We start from the raw sequence: 21,792 nt of genomic DNA, 5'->3' as shown, positions 1-21,792 counted from the left end.
ATTGATAGAGTTGTGCTGTCATATGGTGCAAATTTTGTTACAATCGGCTATGTTGTTGAAGAGATATTAGTGTTTGAATAGTGTTATAGTTGAGCTGGGCTGGATCAGGTAGCTCAAAATGAAACAACAATCTCCTTAGAAAACTTTGCTTTTGCCTGTAATAAAAGAATTGATTTATATAAAAAAATCTGATGTAAATCAAATAAATAGATTTTTTATTTTATTCGTTTTAAATCATGATTTTATTCAACTCTTGTACAAATATGTTTTGTTACTTTTGTTATGTTAGTTTTAATTGCAATGTTGCTTTCAAGGGACAAGAATTTACAGCAATAACTTGCAGAACTCGGACAGAAGTGAATTACCGGATCTGAACACCTGAGTAGGTAAAGAAGCACAGCTGCACAAGCAAAGAAGAAACACTACTACCATGAATGCCCAAGACTTGTATGACAATGTGCTGCAGGGAAGAGAGCGTAAGTCATTTCAGTTCAGTGATGATAACTTCTCACCCAAGTCTAACCTGGCTGTGTCCCCACACTACACCACCCTCTCTGGCACTCCATGCCGATGACTCACTCTCCTCCAGTACTTGTGACACGCCTCGGTCCAGCCTCTTTGACTCAACTGAATTTTCAATCAGCTTATTGCCAGACAACCATGGTTCCAACTGTGGGCACATTTATCCCATAGAACGATCACATTCAGAAATGGGTGCCAGTACTGTGGAGACCAAACTCAGGAAACTGGATCCACTCAGGTCATCCTCTGACCCAGAGATGAATTGTTGCCACTCGGAAACTCATGTCTCTATAATGAAGGCTTTAAACAAAAGTTATAAATGTGAAGAGAATCTCACTGGTGACTTCTCCAAGGCTCTGTTGCTTCCTATCCTTGAGATTGGGAAACACCCAGACCTTCAGTCTATAAGTGTTCATACTCTAGCTGATGTTATTAAGGGCAAGTACAATGATAAACTTGCCTCCTGCAGAATTATTGACTGTAGGTACCTGTATGAATATGACGGAGGGCACATAAAGGGGGCAGAATTGCGGCACTTGCCAGAGTTAGTGACTCAGAACCCGAGAGCTAAGAAAGGTGTTTCACTTATGCCACTGTAAGGCCTTCCTTGAGCTTATTTCATTATTTTCCCTATATCATTCTCTCCATCTTATGTTCTACAGTCCCTCCTTTCTAATGCATGAGACTTGCATTGCTCAAACTAAACTTTTTATTGGGCTTATTAGAAATTAGGTCATTTATTGTTTAATTGTGTTATTTTACTGAGGATGTTTAATATTTTCATGTCAGTCATTCCATTTAACAAACCTTTTTATTGGCTTTATTAGAGATTAGGTAATTTTATTTAATTGTGTTATTTAACTGAGGTTGTTTAATATTTTCATGTCCTTCATTCCTTCCTGTCAAATTCATTAACCTTGCAATGTTCAGACAACATTTGTATAGTGTGAATACTTTGGTATTTTTTGTTTTGTTTTACTGAGATTGTTTAATATTTTTATATCATCCACAAATTCACAAAACTTGCAATACTTAAACAAAACCTCTAATCTGTGGATTGGAGATCAGGGCATTCTATTCTGTCTTACTGTGTTCTGTTTTACTTATATAATCTGTGGATTGGAGATCAGGCATTCTATTCTGTCTTACTGTGTTCTGTTTTACTTATATAATCTGTGGATTGGAGATCAGGCATTCTGTTCTGTCTTACTGTGTTCTGTTTTTACTTATTTAATCTGTGGATTGGAGATCAGGCATTCTATTCTGTCTTACTGTGTTCTGTTTTACTTATTTTCATATGTCCTGTCAAATTTGTGAGACTCACAATACTCAAACAAAATTTGCAATGTATGGATTGCAGATTAGTTATTTTATTCTGTTTCATTGTGTTCTGTTTCACTAAGATTATTTAATATTTTCAGCCCAAGAGTGACACCACACATTGATGAGAAACCCGAGGACAACCTCTGGCTACAACTGGGCTTTACTGTGGACTCTGAGACAGGTAAGCTTTGGTGATCATTAGCTTTAGTCATCAATACTTAATTAGCATTGGTGAAAACTAGTGTGCATTCTTTCATTTATTTTTAAGAGGTGGCCATTTCTGTAATAGTGGTGCCTTAAGCTGACTAATGTTCTTTTATGTAGAGAGACAAGAATATGATGTACTATCTAACAATTTAATATTGTCTTAGCTAAGTAAATGCTCACAATTGGCCAGTTATAAAGACCTGGCCATTTCTGCAACAGTAGCATCTCATGTTGACTGAAGTTTTACCATCTTAGAGAGAGAAAAAAAAAAAAGGATGCATTCATTGTGTAGCTATTCATATATTAGCTGACACTGTGCCTCCATGATAAAGCGGGTCGTGTGCTTGACTATGAATCTGTGGGCCCTGATTTGAATCTGGGCTGGGGCAGTTGATGCATAGTTCACCCATTTGTCATCCTTTGGATTGGTTGGTAAAGACTACCTGTGGAAGCATGGGGAAGGTAAACTATGGAAAATTGAATATCCCTTACCTCTGTGCTCTTGGGTAAGGGATATAATCCATCTCAGTTTCAGTGGTGTACACGGAGATGAGGTCATGTGCAGCTATAACTTGTGCTCCCAATTTTACCTTGACCTCAAATGTATGCTCATGAATGCCTGTTTATGTCTGTGATACACAGTTGCAGGGTCTTTTAATCAGAAATGAGTATGGTATGGTCTCGTGGAATGTCAGTTCACCTATTAATGCTTAGATTTCTTCATAAATACCTCTTCTAGTGTCTCAGGCACAATTGACAATCTGCTGAAGATATTGGTAATGCTCCATACTCTTGGATATCTTGGTGTTGAAGGTTTGGATCAAGGCATAAGCTAGCTAACTCTCTCTCTCTCTCTCTCTCTCTCTCTCTCTCTCTCTCTCTCTCTCTCTCTCTCTCTCTCTCTCTCTCTCTCTCTCTCTCTCTCTCTCTCTCTCTCTCTCTCTCTCTCTCATCTCTCTCCTCTCTCTCTCTCTCTCCTCTCTCTCTCTCTCTCTCTCTCTCTCTCTCTCTCTCTCTCTCTCTCTCTCTCTCTCTCTCTCTCTCTCTCTCTCTCTCTCTCTCTGCTTTCATTAATGATTCATGATTCAGAGTCCTGCAGAAAGAGTGAAGTCTGTGCTGCTTGGCAGATGCAGATGACAAGGTTGATCTTAACTTAGTATTTTGGAAAGGTAGGATTGGCTTGGTTTGATGCTGAAATTGGCTGCTCCTGGCTTGTTCCTTACTCCTGATAGAATGACCCAATTTGAAGTCTGGTATTCCTTCCATCACTACATTAAAATCTACTTCCTCATTCTCTTCTTTGCTTTCTCATGGTGAACTGCTGGTGACATTTGATTCTCCTTTGTTGTAAGGAGAGCTGTAGCCTCTGTATGGGAGACATTAAAGGAAGTATCCACTTTCAGTGGCTTCATATCCATAGTCTGAGTGTAACATTCTGGAGTGATATGTGGTGAAAAGATCCTTCTCTTGATCTGATCCTTAATGCAGCATCTCTGTTTGTGCATTCATGACAGTTCTCCAATCATCACTAATAAACATGACCTCTTCTTTGTTTCACAGATATCCCTCTTACATATGATGCTCTTCACACCATCTGTCCATTTCATTTCTGGTTCTCTTCTCAGCCTTACACCTCACACATTCCTCACCACTTAGCCCTGTTCTTCCTCTCAGCATGCCCAAACCATTAGTGATAGGTGGTATAAAGCCCCTCAAATTGTTTGGGACTGGAATTGCTTATGGTCCTGATGTCCAAGGCACTGCACTTTATACCTCATGGTAGAAATATTTGTCCCACCTTCAGATATATTTTTCAAGTGTTTTTCTGATGCTCCAAAGGGAAGGCATGTTATTGTCATTACACTTTCTGCTCTACTCAGTCAGCCTATTCTCTTTCCACACCAGTTATCCTTCACACTTCATTGTTCACAACTGACTCATTATTCAATCCTTATGTGTTACTCCAGACATACTCTTCAGATATCTCATCTCAATGACATTCATTTTCCCTCTCTCCTTGGTTTCCGAGTCTCATGTTTCAGTTTCATTAAATATAGTCACCACTAATACCCCATCCTAAAAGTTTTCTTTGCATTTATTGGAGGTAAAATACATCCATATATATACAGTTTTCAGTCTTCCCCACACCTTTCTTGCATCATTCATTCTAATTTTCATTCATGCACATATTCTTCCATCCACAGCAACTTACAAACCTAAGCTGCTTAAAACAGGCTACTTCATACGGTCTTAATCACCTGTATCTTCCCACCTGGTTGGCATCCTCCTTGAAGAGGGTAGCCAGGTCAAGACACATACAACATGCCTTGTCTTATTGTAGAAACAAAAATACTGAAGAGAAATTCCCTCTCCTTTCACTGCACCCCTCTCAGTTACCTTTTCTAAAAGAAGCAGTATTTTTTTCAAGGTAGCTGTTAAGTGTACAGTGAGGCTGTATCTTCCTGCCACAGAAGGGAATCTTGACTATAACTAATGGAAATGAGCAGATGAAATGATTGGGTTTAGCACAGCAGTGCACAATGAGGTTGCTGCTTCATTATGATGGCACACTTTGCCTTATGATTACTAGTTATCTCCATATATATTATATGAATGTGAAATAGCCAGAACTTCAGCCAGCTTGAAGTACAGTTCCCTCTACTTCCATGTTCATCACTTAGCATTGCCAGTGTGTGAATTGTCTGCTGTGAACCACTGCACCTGATTCGACTTACATCCAAGACACGTTCCACTCGTTATGAGTAAGAGGGAGGGTGATGGAGGGATTGATGAGATTTGTCTGAGGTATGAGTGAAAGCAGGTGGTTCACAACATTGGCAGTGCTAAGTGATGAACATGGAAGTGGAGGGGACTGTACTGATTTGCAAATTATATGAAATTTCATGCACAGTGTTATCTCATAAGGAAACAGTATTGTACTTCACTCTAGCCAGCATTGCATTTGCCTCATATGCCCCACCACTAAGTCATCCTTGGTAACCTGCCAGGAGGAAGCAGTAGACACCTGCCGAAACGATAATTACTCCCAGTGAGGTCTAAAGCACTGTTCAGGGGGTGCTGTGAACTTATCATTAAACCCAGCTGTGACCTCACTGAATGTTTCCCTTTGTGTCTCACAACACAAGGGGGCAGTCACAGCCTGCCCTCTAAAGACAACTCTCTTCCTCCACACAAAACTACAAGCACCTAATAACACACACACCCTTCACTCAAAAATTTTAAAATCATGGCGACTCCTACACCAGCCTCGGAGTCCCCATCTGGGGAGGGGACCATAAATGTCCCCAGGTCGGACTGCCTTTCTGTCGACGACCCTAAGTGTCTTGACACCCCCCTCAACTTTTTCTTCATTAACTTCTGCAACATTCGCGGTCTAAGATCTAATTTTCAATCTGTAGAACACCACCTCTCCTCTTCTAAACCTCATCTTCTTTTCCTCACTGAAACTCAGGTGTCTGAGGCAACTGACAGTAGCCCCTTTTCTGTTCCCTCCTACTTTCTCTATCCTCATTTTTGATCCAAAGCTGGATGCTGCATTTATGTGCGCAATGACTTAACCTGCTCTCGTGCCCACGCTCTTGAATCTTCCGAGTTTTCCACCATCTGGCTACGACTACAGAGTCATTCTCATACTAAATTTATCTGTGCTGTATACCTCTCTCCTAACTCCTCTGATTATAAGAAATTCTTTGACTACTTAACTTCCAAAGTGGAGCACATTCTGACCCTCTTCCCTTTTGCAGAGATCTCCATTCTTGGAGACTTCAATGTTCACCACCCAGCTTTGGCTTTCCTCTCCCCTTCACTGACCATCCTGGTGAACTAGCCTACAACTTTGCTATCCTCCATGACCTAGAGCAATTGGTGCAACACCCTACTCGTATTCCTGACTGTCTTGGAGATACGCCCAACATTCTTGACCTTTTCCTGACCTCTAATCCTTCTGCTTATGCTGTCACCCTTTCTTTTCTGTTGGGCTCCTCCAATCACAATCTCATATCTTTATCTTGTCCTATCACTCCAATCCCTCCTCAGGATCCCCCTAAGCGAAGGTGCCTCTGGCGTTTTGCGTCTGCTAGTTGGGGGGGACCTAAGGAGGTATTTTGCTGATTTTCCTTGGAATGATTACTGCTTCCGTGTTGGAGACCCGTCTTTGAGCGCATAACAGAGGTGATAGTGTCTGGCATGGAGGCGTACATTCCTCACTCTTTTTCTCGTCCTAAACCTTCTAAACCTTGGTTTAACACAGCTTGTTCTCGTGCTATACATGATAGAGAGGTGGCCCACTAAAGGTACTTAAGCCTTCCATCACCAGAATCTCATGCACTTTATATTTCTGCCCGGAACCATGCCAAGTCTGTTCTCCAACTAGCCAAAAATTCCTTCATTAACAGAAAATGTCAAAACCTTTCAAGATCTAACTCCCCTCGTGATTTCTGGCATCTAGCCATAAAATATCTCCAATAACTTTACTTCTTCTTCTTTCCCTCCTCTACTTCAGCTAGATGGCACCACTGCTATCACATCTATTTCTAAAGTTGAGCTCTTTGCTCAAACCTTTGCTAAAAACTCTACCTTGGACGATTCTGGGCTTGTTCCTCCCTCTCCTCCACCCTCTGACTACTTCATGCTACCTATTAAAATTCTTCGCAATGATGTTTTCCATGCCCTTGCTGGCCTAAACCCTCGGAAGGCTTATGGACCTGATGGGGTCCCTCCTATTGTTCTCCGAAACTGTGTCTCCGTGCTTGCACCTTGCCTAGTCAAACTCTTTCAGCTCTGTCTGTCAACATCTACCTTTCCTTCTTGCTGGAAGTTTGCCTACATTCAACCTGTTCCTAAAAAGGGTGACTGCTCTAATCCCTCAAACTACCGTCCTATTGCTTTAATTTCCTGCTTATCTAAAGTTTTCGAATCTATCCTCAACAGGAAGATTCTTAAACATCTATCACTTCACAACCTTCTATCTGATCGCCAGTATGGGTTCCGTCAAGGCTGCTCTACTGGTGATCTAGCTTTCCTTACTGAGTCTTGGTCATCCTTTAGAGATTTTGGTGAAACTTTTGCTGTTGCCTTGGACATATCAAAAGCCTTTGATAGAGTCTGGCACAAAGCTTTGATTTCCAAACTACCCTCTTACGGTTTCTATCCTTCTCTCTGTAATTTCATCTCAAGTTTCCTTTCTGACCGTTCTATTGCTGCTGTGGTAAACGGTCACTGTTCTTCTCCTAAATCTATTAACAGTGGTGTTCCTCAGGGTTCTGTCCTGTCACCCACTCTCTTCTTATTATTCATTAATGATCTTCTAAACCAAACTTCTTGCCCTATCCACTCCTACGCTGATGATACCACCCTGCACTTTTCCACGTCTTTTCATAGACGTCCAACCTTTCAGGAGGTAAACATATCACGCAGGGAAGCCACAGAACGCCTGACTTCTGATCTTTCTAAAATTTCTGATTGGGGCAGAGCAAACTTGGTATTGTTCAATGCCTCAAAAACTCAATTCCTCCATCTATCAACTCGACACAACCTTCCAGACAACTATCCCCTCTTCTTCAATGACACTCAACTGTCCCCCTCTTCTACACTGAACATCCTCGGTCTGTCCTTTACTTATAATCTGAACTGGAAACTTCACATCTCATCTCTAGCTAAAACAGCTTCTATGAAGTTAGGTGTTCTGAGACGTCTCCGCCAGTTTTTCTCACCCCCTCAGCTGCTAACTCTGTACAAGGGCCTTATCCGTCCATGTATGGAGTATGCTTCACATGTCTGGGGGTTCCACTCATACTGCTCTTCTAGACAGGGTGGAATCAAAAGCTTTTCATCTTATCAACTCCTCTCCTCTAACTGACTGTCTTCAGCCTCTCTCTCACCGCTGCAATGTTGCATCTCTAGCTGTCTTCTACCGCTATTTTCATGCTTACTGCTCTTTTGATCTTGCTAACTGCATGCCTCCCCTCCTTCCGCGGCCTCACTGCACAAGACTTTCTTCTTTCTCTCTATTCTGTCCACCTCTCTAACGCAAGAGTTAACCAGTATTCTCGATCATTCATCCCTTTCTCTGGTAAACTCTGGAACTCCCTGCCTGCTTCTGTATTTCCACCTTCCTATGTCTTGAATTCCTTCAAGAGGGAGGTTTCAAGACACTTATCCACCAATTTTTGACCACTGCTTTGACCCTTTTATGGGACTGGCATTTTAGTGGGCATTTTTTTTTATTAGATTTTTGTTGCCCTTGGCCAGTATCCTTCCTACATAAAAAAAAAAACCTTGGTAACCTGTAAGATATCAATCACCCGTCACTGTGGATTAGCCAGCACGTCATGCCGGTAGAGAATGTGTAAACTGATCAGTGAGTGGAAGCATCAATCAGTGGCAGTGTTACCATGTTCAATTACCTGCTCTTGGCAGAATCACTGTGACAGCATTGGTGAAACAGAGTATAATAAGGTTAGGAAAGACTAAGATTTACAGGCTAAAACATGAAGAAATTAATGCTTGTGGATGTAAAAATAAGTATGGCTACCTTAAGGGAGACATCAGCCTGATATAGAGATAGATAGGAAGGAAAAATATATTTGTTATCTAAGACTAAGATGCAGAGTTAAGATATGGGAGAATGTTTGTGAGTGTAATTGTAAATATGTTTATAAACATGGTGTTGCTTTTTTTTGGTTATGTTAAGGAGGATCTAAACTTGATATATAGGTAGATAGAAAGGACAGAGCCAATTTTGATTTTTCAGTTCAGTATGTTCATGAGTGGTTTATTTAATAAAAAGGAGATTCTTATCTGCCTTATCTCAGGGTGATAGAAATGACAGAGCCATTCTAACTTGTCTCCATAGTACATACATAAGTACATATGATCAAATAGAATGTGATTTATCTCCTTATTGCAGGAGTCTTTGTTAACTCATATACAGAACGGTTCATATGTTTTGTTCTTTCATCCTCGTTTATCTCAGCTTTATTTCTCACCACCTCTCAGTCCCTGGCTTCACTCTGCTACCTGTCCCTCACTGTGCTGTGTCCAGGTGGTGTGGGATAAGCAGTTTCATTATACAATGACTCATTACTGTCTTGTCACTGGCTGGTATAAGGAAGGAAATGCACATAAAAATTTTGAATATGGAAAGAAAGGAAGAAAAAAAAAACTATGGCCATATAATAAGTACTCTACCAGTAAATGATAATGTAGCTGGTAGTTAGGTTATTAATGTTGAGATTATTTGAACCTTGGATCATCTGTCATTATTTCATGAGCTTGAGGACAAAGGTGAGACTATCACCTTTGTGCAGCTGACCACAATTATTAGTGTACACTGAAGACTTGTATCACCTGTTGTGGTAACTGAGAGAGAGAGAGAGAGAGAGAGAGAGAGATTACTATCACAGAAAATACTTCAGTGTATCAGGAAAGATTTCAGCATTCAAAAACACAACACTAGCATATGATATGTAATGCCACATACATATAATACAAAATATATAGTACTATATATTAAAGGTGCAGGGCTGTGAATCCTGAGGGGTGGAGAGGGTGTGGTGTGTTGTAGTGTTAATAAACAGGCATTGTGGAGGGTGCTGTGGGAGACAATAGGAGCTGCCACTCCTCAGGTGGAGACAGCAGCAGCAGCTGCCTAGCCCATCCAGGGATTGGCCCTTTGTGTTACCTTTGTCCACCACCACCACACCACAAATTCCATAGCAAGTTTTTAAAATGTTCATGTTTTTTATAATAAGTTCACAGATGCCATGCATTGTTAAAACAGAATAATGGTGATGCTATTTAACAAAAACTAGTACATCTAAATATTTTAATAATGCAGACTCAGTATAGCATGGATAGATGGACAAAATGGGTCTTGGGATAGTTATATGTAAGGTTCATAACTGTATGGATATATAAATTCATTTTCTTTTTAATTGTTCTTTAATATTAAATGAAAATAATAAATACAGAGTAGTTATAGTTTGTCAAGAAATTAATAAGGCAGGTATGTTGCTAAGGAATTAGAGTTAGCAAACGTATCCAACATTAAGTGTAGCATAAGTGGTTTTCTGGAGGGAGTGACAGGTGATAAATGAAGGACTCTTAGATAATGAATTTCAATAAGGACTTCCATTTGGCCGCTGTAAAAGGGGTCACAGAAAAAAAATACAGGAGGTTCAATACTTGATTAAAGTGAGTTTGATAACCTGACTTCACTGAGATAAGTGGTTAGCAGGTTATTAACTTGTAGCCAGGATGGACTCTTGGACTCCCCCCCCCATCACAGCAGGTCTCCAGGGCTATTTTATCTCACTTGGCTTGACCTTCAGCATTTCACCATGTGCAGTATTACAGTACATTGATGAAATACTCAGAATGGGAGAGGAGTCCTTTTCTTGTACAGTGAAGCTAAATATTGCATTGCATTTACACACAGCTAGATGAAGGGAGGACAGCAACAGCATATCTATTGGCCCTTATCAGGCTGTTTGTGATAAGCTACAGATGTTATCTAATAAAAATGAGAGACATTTAATAGTAAAAACTTCATACTATATCAAGTTCTTTCTTATATATTCTTTTTAACATTTTTTATTGCTATCACAAGTAATATTGCTTTAGCTGTACATGGAGTCATTAGTAAAGAGATGCTTAACCATTGTACCTCCAGTAGAGATATACAAGATTGTTGTTAAGTTGTAGTTACCAATTAAGGTGCTTGAGTGTGAGGGAAAGGGATAAAGGGGATATGGCCATGAAAGGAAGGAATGCAGGGATGAGAATACATTAAGGCTCTTCTCCCATTGCTATTTCCAGAGTATGTTTCTAAGGAATAGGCGTCAGGTCTGGACAGATAGATAGATAGATAGATAGATATTTAAATAGATGTAGCTGTAAACCTAAGTTACAGATTTAATCCAGCTAAGAATATGAGGATTATTAAAAGGATGCCATTTATTGAAACATATTTCCATTATCAACATCTTTTCTCTCTATAATGGGAATGCACCATTGTTTCCAGTGTGGCTGGATTACCATGTACCTCTTTCAATACATTACCCATATTGAGGCAGCTGCTGTCCTGAGAGAGAGAGAGAGAGAGAGAGAGAGAGAGAGAGAGAGAGAGAGAGAGAGAGAGAGAGAGAGAGAGAGAGAGTCTGGCAAAGGGAGAGGGAGGGGAGAGTGGCAGGTTGGGTTAGGGCATTTGGTAAGCGATGGGCAGGCACCATTAATCATGAGAGTGTTTATGACAGACGCTGGAGGGAGTCGCTGCTTATCTTTTCTGGCACTTGGGCTGTTTGGTAAATTTTAGTTCCATTTCAATTTGTTTAATTCTATATTGGAAATGCAGTATTGAGGCTCAGATTGTGGTTCTTTATTGTGCTTTGGTCTTATGGTTGCTTATGAAGAGTAGACTTGTTTTTATTAATAATATTAAATATTTTATGGAAGTACTTGGCTCTATATTAATTTTTATATGTAGTTACTATGCTTTTTGAGTTATGCAATATGATTACTTATGAATATCAAGATAATTTTTATATGTCTTGAATTTTTATGCATCAAAGATAAAAGGCAAAAGCAAAAATTAAAAGAAAAATTATTATTAAATATTTTTTTGTTGGATTTTCCAAGGAAGAGATTTGTTTGCCTCTTTCCTATAAAGTTACCATTATATCATACAGTTAATGCTATTTATATGGCATCAAGATATCTCTTGTGCAGACCATCCTCTTAGCAGGGATGTGCAAGGAGAATATGACTTAGTATTATAATGATTCCATTTCTGACAGATGCAGGGTACATTGGTTAAGTTGTCAGTGCAGTTTGAATGGGGAAGGGAGAGATAACGGATGGTTGAGGAAAGGATGGTGGTAAGACTGTGGAAAGAGAGTGTGTCTGGCCACTATTATCTTTCCATTTCTGACAGACACAGGGTACATTGGTTAAGCTCTCAGTGTAGCTTACTCTGGGATGCGAAAGACAATGGATGTGTTGAGGAAAGGATGATGATAAGGCTGTGTGTGGAAGGTTGGGCTGAGGGGGCAATGTGGGTGTGTGGCAGCGCGTCATTAGGACCCTGCCTTGCTCCTCACACCTGTCACTTTGTCCTTACATCAGCCATTATTTGGAGCCATTTCAGTCATGTTGGGAAGAGGTGGGACAATGTCAGAAGCAAAAGGTGGTGGTAATATTTTTCTCTACTATTTGCTCTGTCTTCACTTGGGCTTGACAAGAAAGGAATTTCTTCTTAAAGTTTTCAATTATGTGCATTTCCTATGCATTCTTGTCTTGCATTCTTAAATTTATGCCTTGTATTTCTGTACTTATTTGTATTTTTCATCATGGCCTTTAACTTGTGTGTAATGAATAAGTAAAATCTTCACTAAAAAGGCTGAAGGACAGAGAGCTTCATCATAGATTATAAAAATGTTGTGCACATGAATTATTAGTTTTCCCCCAAAAGGTAGCATGCTGAAGGATAGAAAGCTTCATCATATATTATAAGAATGTTGTGCACAGTATTTGATCATGAGAGAAGGTTGTAGGGGAAGGAAGGTAGTCACCAGGGAGACAAAGACTGTGGTTGTAGTAGGTGGTCAGAATTTTGTGGCTTATGATTAATGGATTTTGGATTTTATACCCATAGCCACAGAGGCTCACGGGTAGTAGGGAGCCACCTTAAGGAATGTGACCATCTTTTCTTTGGTGGGGGAGGGAATGGTAAAGTTCACTCAGCAATTCCCACACAAGTCATGATGGGAGCTTATTGCTACTACACCATATTGCTTACTTAACTCTAGAAATATAAGATAATGAGTAATATTGTTGTTAAAAGAGATAGTTAAATAAATTAGTGGATGAAAGGTGGGTATTTTTTTCATCTTGAAAGGCAAGGAGAATACATTTAGTTGAAGTTTTATACTGCAGTAAGTAGGATTGTACAGGAAGGTGTGATGTCTTCTTGGTATGATATATGTTCCCTGATAACTGCTAAGAATTCATTTTTTTTTTATTTAGTTGCAGTAATATGCAAAGTTCGAATCACTTTTGTGTCTGTATTTATAGTTATTCTTTTTTCATGTCCCCATTATTATCTCCTCTTCTTCTACTCTACTCCTCCAGATATATTAACATTTCTTTGTGAGAAGCTGTATTTGTTATAACATTCAAGCATCTCACCGTCCTCGGCTTTTCTTGGATTCTCTCAAATATGAAGCCTTCGTTCGTGTGTGTGTGTGTGTGTGTGTGTGTGTGTGTGTGTGTGTGTGTGTGTGTGTGTGTCTTGATGAGTGGGCCAAGGGAGGGACATCAGACTCCCAGCAGGACTCTCAGCTGCCTAGACTCAGGGACTTTTACCACCACCAGTCTTCTTGGTCCCATGTTCACTTGTGTTGTCTTGCATCTTTCTACTTTCATCCTCCTGTCTGCCTGCCTCTGTCTCTCAGTAGTCTGCCAACTCCCCCCCACCTCTCTCTCTCTCTCTCTCTCTCTCTCTCTCTCTCTCTCTCTCTCTCTCTCTCTCTCTCTCTCTCTCTCTCTCTCTCTCTCTCTCTCTCTCTCTCTCTCTCTCTCTCTCTCTCTCTCTCTCTCTCTCTCTCTCTCTCTCTCTCTCTCTCTCTCTCTCTCTTATTTCTCCAGCAAATTGCACCATATCAGATACTGTACTTTATAAATCTAATGGAAAATTGAAGAGTTTATGTATTGTATATATTTGTCTCTTATTTCAGACTAGTAAAGTTTTGTGTGTGTGTGTGTGTGTGTGTGTGTGTGTGTGTGTGTGTGTGTGTGTGTGTGTGTGTGTGTAGGTAAGGATTGAGTGCTGTGGTGGTGTGGACACCAGATAGCTCCTTGCCATCCTAAACATGCAGATTAGTTGCATTTTTTTTTCAGTACATTTTTTTCATGATTTGGCAAAGTTACTGTGTTGGAACCCTAAGACAAGAAAGAGGTGTATAACTGGCTGTCTTAAAGGTGAAACTCTCCAAGCTCTTGAGGATTGTGTCACCCATACAGATCACCTCTGTTGAAAGTGACCTTGTGCACACCCTCACATTTACCACAACTCCTCCCAGAACAAAGAGCTTGAATTAGCCACTAAAATTAATGAGGTGAACCCTTATAGGATGAAGTCAGCTATTTTTACAGATCATATGGCATCTCTTCTGTAAAAATTCATTTTCTAATGTTAATTTATTGGTGAGTTACAGTCTTTTTTATTTTTTGTTTATTTATTTATTTATTTTTTGGGGGGAATATAAATGTGTCATACTCATGTTGAATATGCAATAGATGAAAGAAGTTATTTCTTAATGATATTATTTTATTGATGCAACACAATATGGTTTTGAAGAATATAATATGTCATACTCTTGTTACTGTCTTTGCATAAGCCTTAATTTTCATCTTTTTTACTTGTATGGGTCATGTGGAAACTAATATTATATATATATATATATATATATATATATATATATATATATATATATATATATATATATATATATATATATATATATATATATATATATATATATATATATATATATATATATATATGTTAACTAAATTGCTACTTGTCTTACTTTTTTAATCTTTTTACTCATAAATTATTTAGGAACTAAGATTAGATATGTTCACTAAATTGCTACTTGTTGGTGTTTACTGTCTCATCACAAGTTGTAACTTTTCATCTTTTTGGTCATAGAAATCACAGGGGAACTAGGACTAGACATGTTAACTAAATTGCTACCTGATAACCTTTATCATGTGTTTGCAAGTCTTGATATTTCATCTTGTTACTCACATCAGTCACTTGGGAACTAAGATTAGATTATGCTCACTAAATTGCCTTGGAAGCATAAATCATTCCATCTCAGCAAACTGTTAGTGTGAAGATTAACATACATGAAGATGAGAGTTGTGGGCTTATGAGTTAGTTGTTTACTGTTGATGTTGGGAGAAATTAAACACACAAAAATTGTTATGACCATAAGATTCATTATTATTTGTAAGAAAGAGTTAAATGAGTCAGCTCGTAATTCAGATCTGTTAGATAATCTGACTGAAGCTCTTTTTTCTGTTGAGCTTTTTTTAAAAATAGCAATGAAGCAGGTTTAAAAAGTCTTCATTGAATCTCCTTTAGTCATTAGAGAGAAAAGGAATGGTAAATACTAAATATGCAAAGGTAAATGCTATAAGAGTTGACTGATGCTAGTAGGTAAATGATATACTGGTCGTACTCCTCAGTTTAAAATGAAGTAGCAATATATATATATATATATATATATATATATATATATATATATATATATATATATATATATATATATATATATATATATATATATATATATATATATATATATATATATATATATAATATATACAGCAAGTGTTTCAATGAATCATGGAGTGTGCTACTTGTGTGCTCAATCCGTGCTCAAAACTGACAAGTCACCAATATTTTGGATACCAGCACCATCCTGAATTGTCATCCTCAGTCCTTCTTGTCATGGTTGTTTTCCCTGCATCATCCTGACTCCCAGAATGAAGTGTAGGACTGTCACACTGCCTTAACATGGCACACTTGTGTTAGGTAGCCTTTTAACACCTCCATGTATTTGTATCATGATGGGAGGCCAACGCTTCTGCAGGTATGAATGAAGGAATTAGTGAGTTCTGGGCCAGGCAAGCAACATGCTGTGAATGAGGGTGATAGGTGGGAATATTTAGGAATGTTTCATATATGGACTGCCATGTGCAGACCTAATTTTTTGCTGCTTCCCTTGTTTTCTTATGTTCTTATGTTAACATATTCATAGTTCATCACCAAAGTATTTGCCCAAAAATATGTTAAGTAACACAATAAAATAAAATGCTTTGACTGAATTATAATGCAGTGTTACTTTTCATCACTACTTTTATGTAATATTACCATTTAATAATGTATGAGTTATTGTACCAGTAAAGTAAGTAGGTGTGAGGAGATGCTGGGTGATGAGGGCAAGTGCAGGAGGATGTGTAGTGTGTGTGTTAATGGAAAGGGTTGGGGTGGAAGACACTTGTAGCCATGCAAAAAGGGTGGTGACAGGAGACCAGCACCTGTACCGTCACTGATTGATGGAGGGAAAGAAGGAGTGGAGTGGGGTGGGAGATGAGTGTGATAAGAGATGCATTAAGGAGATGGAAGATTGTCAGGAGGTGTAATTACATGGCAGTTGGTTGGCAGTCATCTGTAGGGACAGCAAGATAATTTAGGGACAGTACTGTTTATTCTTCAGCAATTATTTTTGTATGGCAAAGATTATGTAATAGATAACCAATGTTATATCACTTTTATTGCAAATGCTTCCCATTCAAGACTGGTCCTGTATTATGTAATTGTTCAATAGAAAATATGTGAAAATAGCTTTGTATTGGAAATTATTCAAAATGATCTATAAAAAGGATCTTTAGTAATGGAAACAGGTACATTCACTGATACTTAGTGTATGCATTTGCTGAAAGGTCACAGATTCATAATATTAAAAACTCATTAATACTGGAGCTAATGAGTGGTTGAAAGAAGACAAGAATATTCATAATAATATGCATATATAAGAGTTTAAAGATTCACAGTATTAAAAACTCATTAATGTTGGGTGTGTGGGTGAAGGTGGGAGACAAGGGGAGGGAAGCATTGGCAGGTGGGGAAGATAAGGAGCAAGGGCAGGTAGAGAGGGCAGGGTGGGGAAGCAAGGACATCCTGCTGTGACCATTACCCTCGTGCTTGTCTTCCCATCTCTGAGAGCAGCTCTGACAAAGCAAAAAGTAATTTCCTTTTCAAAGACAAATCCATATTTATTTGTTTCCTAAAGGAGACTTTAGGATGATATTTACTTGAGGTTTGTGGTGCAAGCTTCAATTTTGCCATGAAAGAAATATTGTCACAAGTAGGTAAGCTGAAATTCATCTAATGGCCATTATATGTAATTTCTTTCCAACTACTTACTATTTCAGATATAAAACAGCATTATAAGAAGCTTACCAGGCCTATTCCTGTTAATGCCTATCTGGTAGATTCTATATCTGATATAAAATATTATTATTAGCCTTACTTTTAAACTTACTGTAAATACTACGAAGTGTTTGAGAAGGTTACTGAGGTTACTGCCATGGAAATTGTCAAGTATAATGTCATACTTTAATCTGTGTAAAGGGCAAGGAAAATGCAGAAAGCCCACATACATTATGTGAGGTGGCTGAGCATTGTGTACCCCTGATGGTGGCTTATATCTCTGGTAACCTTTATGACCAGAGGAAGGAGGAGGGTTGGTAGACTGTGGGCTTGTAGGGGTCTCCTCAGTGTTGCTTCCTCCTGTTTTTTTGTACTCTATTTTTTTTTTAGAGATTTTGTTAAGAGTGCTTTCATATGGTTGATCTGTCCATCTGTTTATTTTAACAATTTATTTTTTCTGTCTTTCTATCTGTTTCTGTTTCTCCCTATCTGTCTTTCTGTCTGCTTCTAAATATCTGCCTACCTGTACTACTAAAAAGATAAAAAAAAAATGTTGAATGTAAATATTGCATGCTTTTTCAAAACACTGAAGAATAGCCAATATCTTAATAGATATAAAATAATTTTCCCTACATAAGGCTCTATAAGAAACAATGGCAGCTACTCTTTATTCATTCCTTGAGTTACTTTTCCCCAGTGGCCATAGAGCTACAGCACAGAGGTGGAGGTGATGCTGTAGAAGTGAGCTGAATGTGGTGTGTAACATTGGCTTAGAGGTGATCAGCCTTTGGAGAGGGGCCGTAGCTGCCTCCCATATAGGGACTAATCGAGTTCTGGGGAGGCGGGTCTGGCTGGCCTCTGTGAGACAATTGGACAGTTGGAGATTATGGTGGGAGATGCCTGGATGTGCCCTATAGATGTTTGTATGGTTGCCTCCCTCCAAGGGTCCCTTAAAGTTGTGTACACTCTGTAGGAGGTATTTCTTACCTTATCGAATTATGAAAATTTGCTTTCATTAATCTCACCTGTCAAAGTCACTGCTATGGAATGTCTGCCACTACACTGAACAATGTGGGCCGGGCTGCCACATGTATGATGATTTTTGTCCTGCCCTAAATTTAAGATCCGGACTTAGAGAAATGTTTAAGTGAAACTTTGAGCCAGAAACTGAAAGAGAATGAAAGGTGATGAAAAATATCCACTGCTTAGAAGAGTTTGAAGGAAAAAATGATACAGTAAAATCCCTCTTATCTGGCATCAATGGGACCGCTGACATGCCGGATACTTGAATAGAAGTGAAATTATGCCCACAATCACCACCCTACACTCACGCATCTTACCATAACAAAGATCAGCTGATCGCTGTGCCACGCGTCACCGCCCGTGCTGCCACCTCACACTCACCAGCACAGTTGTAGCATTGGGCCTGTAATTGTGACTCCTTCTGATCTTTTCAAGCTGAACCACTCGTATAACACTTTGTCCATCATTTCATTATGATGATACTGCAGTGTGTGATGATTTTCCACTGCCTTTGGGGTGTCGGTGACTTTCATGTAATCCCGCAACTTTTTCATTTGGGATTTAATGTCATAAATAGTTGATGAGCCCACACCATATTCTGCCATTAGTTGCTGTCTGCTTTCACCTCTCTCTAATCATCGACAAATTTCTACCTTCTGCTTAAGTGTAAGCACAACACGCTTCCTCTTTTCTACAACTTTAGGTATGATGAAGGCGTCAGGTGATAAACAGTGCACATGCGGGACTGAGTCACTGAGTAAGCACAGTGCAGTGGACCACAGGTGGTGCGAAGCAGTGTGCTCTGGTGGCGAGGGGACAAAGTATGCCTCACGCGGGAATTTTAATCAATTTTATGAGTACACATTGATTTTTTTATAGATTTTAAGGCTCGGGGAAAAATGTGCCAGATACTTGAATGCCGGATGAGAGGGATTTTACTGTATTAGGGGTTGGCCTGGTGGCGCCCATGCTGGGAGGGGGTGCATTTCGGGCATCGCAGCGGGATATTGGCAGCAGCATTATGTGATGGGATATCCGGCTGGCGTTAGTCAACCCTTGCGAATCCAACCCTTCGTGGTATTCCTTCTCCCCCCTCATTAGGTCTCCTCCTGTTCCCCCCCATGAAAGTGTAGTGGCCCCCAGGCTTGGAGGAGTGCCTTTGTTACACCATTTGGCCAAGTTTCCTGTTGGGTACACAGCCATATTGGTAGGTTGGCTGATCAGGCACCACCTGTCTGGTGTGAGGCTCTGCCCCTCCTCCCCATGTGTAGTTGCAATGGTGGTTGTGACAGCGGTGGTAGTGGTGGTAACACAGTGGTCATATGGTGGTGCTCGCATGGCGTTTGGTGGCTCAAGAACTGTGAGATAGTGATCTGTGTAATACTCCAGCAAGTTTCTTGTTATAATCTTGTAATCAAAGGGCTTTTCACAACACAGTGAAGTGAATAGATAAGTACCCTGTTGTGGTTACATTAGCAACTTTTTGTATGTGTCATTGTATGAAGGACTGTGCCAGTAGTCAGTAACCTTGAAATGTTATTGAGGAATCTGCTGCACACACATTGTTATGACTTATGACTGAGTAAGTATTTAATGGTATAGTGATAGCATGGTTTCTTATCTTCACAAGACACACATGTGAGGTGGTGTACTCTTGGCAGCAGTGCAGCAACACACAGGACAAGAGATTTTTGGGAAAATGTTATATCTTGTGTAGCTGTGGTGTAGCACTTTGAGAGTTGGCTTATATCAAGACTGAAGGATATTATTTTATCCCTGCAAGTACAGTAGTGTGCTACAGTATACTGTGCAATAATTGCCAATGGCTGTTATATATCTAGACCACGGTGATCTGTAGCTCAGTGAAGGCTTATTGATTTGAGCTTTTCTTTTCCAAGTAAGAAAAATATTTAGGCTTGGTGGTGGCCATAGAGTGGAATCATTAATCATAATGGGATCATTGAAGGAGTGGGGACAGAGGGCAGGTACACCTGGGTGGCAGGAGGCTCACTAATGCTTCCTGGCCAGGCAGGAGGCCTCCCTCCACCCACCATCAAGGATCACAAATTACTAGAGGTACTGGTAACACTGAGGAACAGTTATGAGTCCTGAGAAATTACTGCTGTGATGAAAATATAGGGTGTGTACTGCTTTACATAATGTGTAGTGTGTGTGTGTGTGTGTGTGTTTGTGTGTGTGTGTGTGTGTGTGTGTGTATAGACACATTTTGTTTTTATTTTGAATGATGAAGATTGTGAGTGTTTTGGTTGAGGTTTCATGGATGACTATAATTGCTCTGAACATGAAGGGAACATTATATCCTTTATGTAGTTGTAATGGTTGCCATGTGATATATGTTTTTACAGTTTATTTCTATACATAAACCATGTATGCTTTCTTTTTAGTATATATACATAACATATTTAAGCATTAACTGTTGTTGAAAACCAGGCAAGCTATATTCATCATTTATTCATGAATAGTTCTTATTGTAAGATTTTTAAAGCATATTTGGATCAAATTTTATCATAAGAGCTTTAATGTTTTAGGCACCAATATGTTATTGTTTATCTGATGACCCCCACAAGTTGGTGATGAGAAAAACAAACCACAGCATCATAGGTTGTAGCTTTGTACATCAAATTTGTTACAAGAATAACAGAAAGAGTGTTGACAGTATTTGTGTAATTACTGTTCATCCTTTGCTTGCAGGTGAGCATTTACTGTCTCCTAAGAAAAACATCAGCGGAGGAGACGTGATCCTTGACTCTGTGTCTCCTCTTAACTCTCCGTCCTTCACCCTCAATGAGACAGTACCAGACTTCAATCTTGACTTCAACCTTGATGAAGCCTTGAAATTTGTTGGACTGAACTGCTCTGAGACTGGGGAAACTGTCTGGAAGGTGAGTTGTCTATTTTGCAATAGATATTACCATTAGGAGATAATAGATTACTTATTAGCCCATTGGCTATTATGACTTTGCCTTATACTGAAGGAAATTGCCTGGTTGGATGACTGGAATATACTCATTTAAAAGGATGTTAATGCACAGTCAGTGAAGAGCTTGGTCAGAAGCTATGAAAGTGTTATCTCAGCCCTCAGAGCCTGAACCCACCTCTGACAACAAGGAAAGCCCTGGTAAGGAGGAGGAGGACAGCGAGGACAGCTTAGACACCTTGAACGACACCCTGGACGATATGATCCAGGCCTCCCAGCTTCATCCTCAACACCCGTGCTCACTACAGGTAAGTGTCTGCCTCTCCTGTGCATGGTCATCCAGAATATAAGAATGGGAGGAAACGACGTCCGGGGCGTGGAGGAGGGTGACACGAAGAAGAAGAACAACAACAACAACAACAACAACAACAACAACAACAAGAGGAAGAAGAAGAAGAAGAAGAAGAAGAAGAAGAAGAAGAAGCTTTGTTAAGTGTTAGTGATCTGTGTGTGTGGTGTGTGTGTGTGTGTGTGTGTGTGTGTGTGTGTGTGTGTGTGTGTGTGTGTGTGTGTGTGTAATAATAATAATAATAATAATAATAATAATAATAATAATAATAATAATAATAATAATAATAAACGGTTTATTATTTAGACAGTTAACAAAGTGAAAATGTACATAGGGGATGGGGAAATACTTAACATTAATCCTAAAGGTAAGTCTAATCTAGAAGAGACTATTGATTGATGGCTCGCA

General features: G+C 39.3%; 1 protein-coding gene across 2 annotated transcripts; it reads left to right on the top strand.

Annotated features, from left to right (window-relative positions):
* Positions 1-1,961: 1,961 nt before the first annotated feature.
* LOC135098834 (uncharacterized) lies at positions 1,962-21,511 on the top strand. Of its 2 annotated transcripts, XR_010267414.1 has the most exons (3): positions 1,962-2,026; positions 20,810-21,000; positions 21,194-21,507. XR_010267414.1 is itself a non-coding variant. In XM_064001235.1 (2 exons), the coding sequence occupies exons 1-2, from the start codon at positions 20,692-20,694 to the stop codon at positions 21,383-21,385; spliced, it is 501 nt and encodes a 166-aa protein (XP_063857305.1). In that variant the 5' UTR covers positions 19,404-20,691; the 3' UTR covers positions 21,386-21,511. The 2 variants fall into 2 exon arrangements, 1 of the variants encoding a protein (XP_063857305.1); XM_064001235.1 differs by lacking the exon at positions 1,962-2,026 and having other exon boundaries at positions 19,404-21,000; positions 21,194-21,511.
* Positions 21,512-21,792: the final 281 nt, after the last annotated feature.

The sequence above is a fragment of the Scylla paramamosain genome, unplaced genomic scaffold (genome assembly GCF_035594125.1).
Source record: "Scylla paramamosain isolate STU-SP2022 unplaced genomic scaffold, ASM3559412v1 Contig86, whole genome shotgun sequence".
Classification (NCBI taxonomy): domain Eukaryota; kingdom Metazoa; phylum Arthropoda; class Malacostraca; order Decapoda; family Portunidae; genus Scylla; species Scylla paramamosain.
The sequence above is the reverse complement of the archived record's forward strand: the minus strand, read 5'-3'. Positions and strand labels throughout refer to the sequence as shown.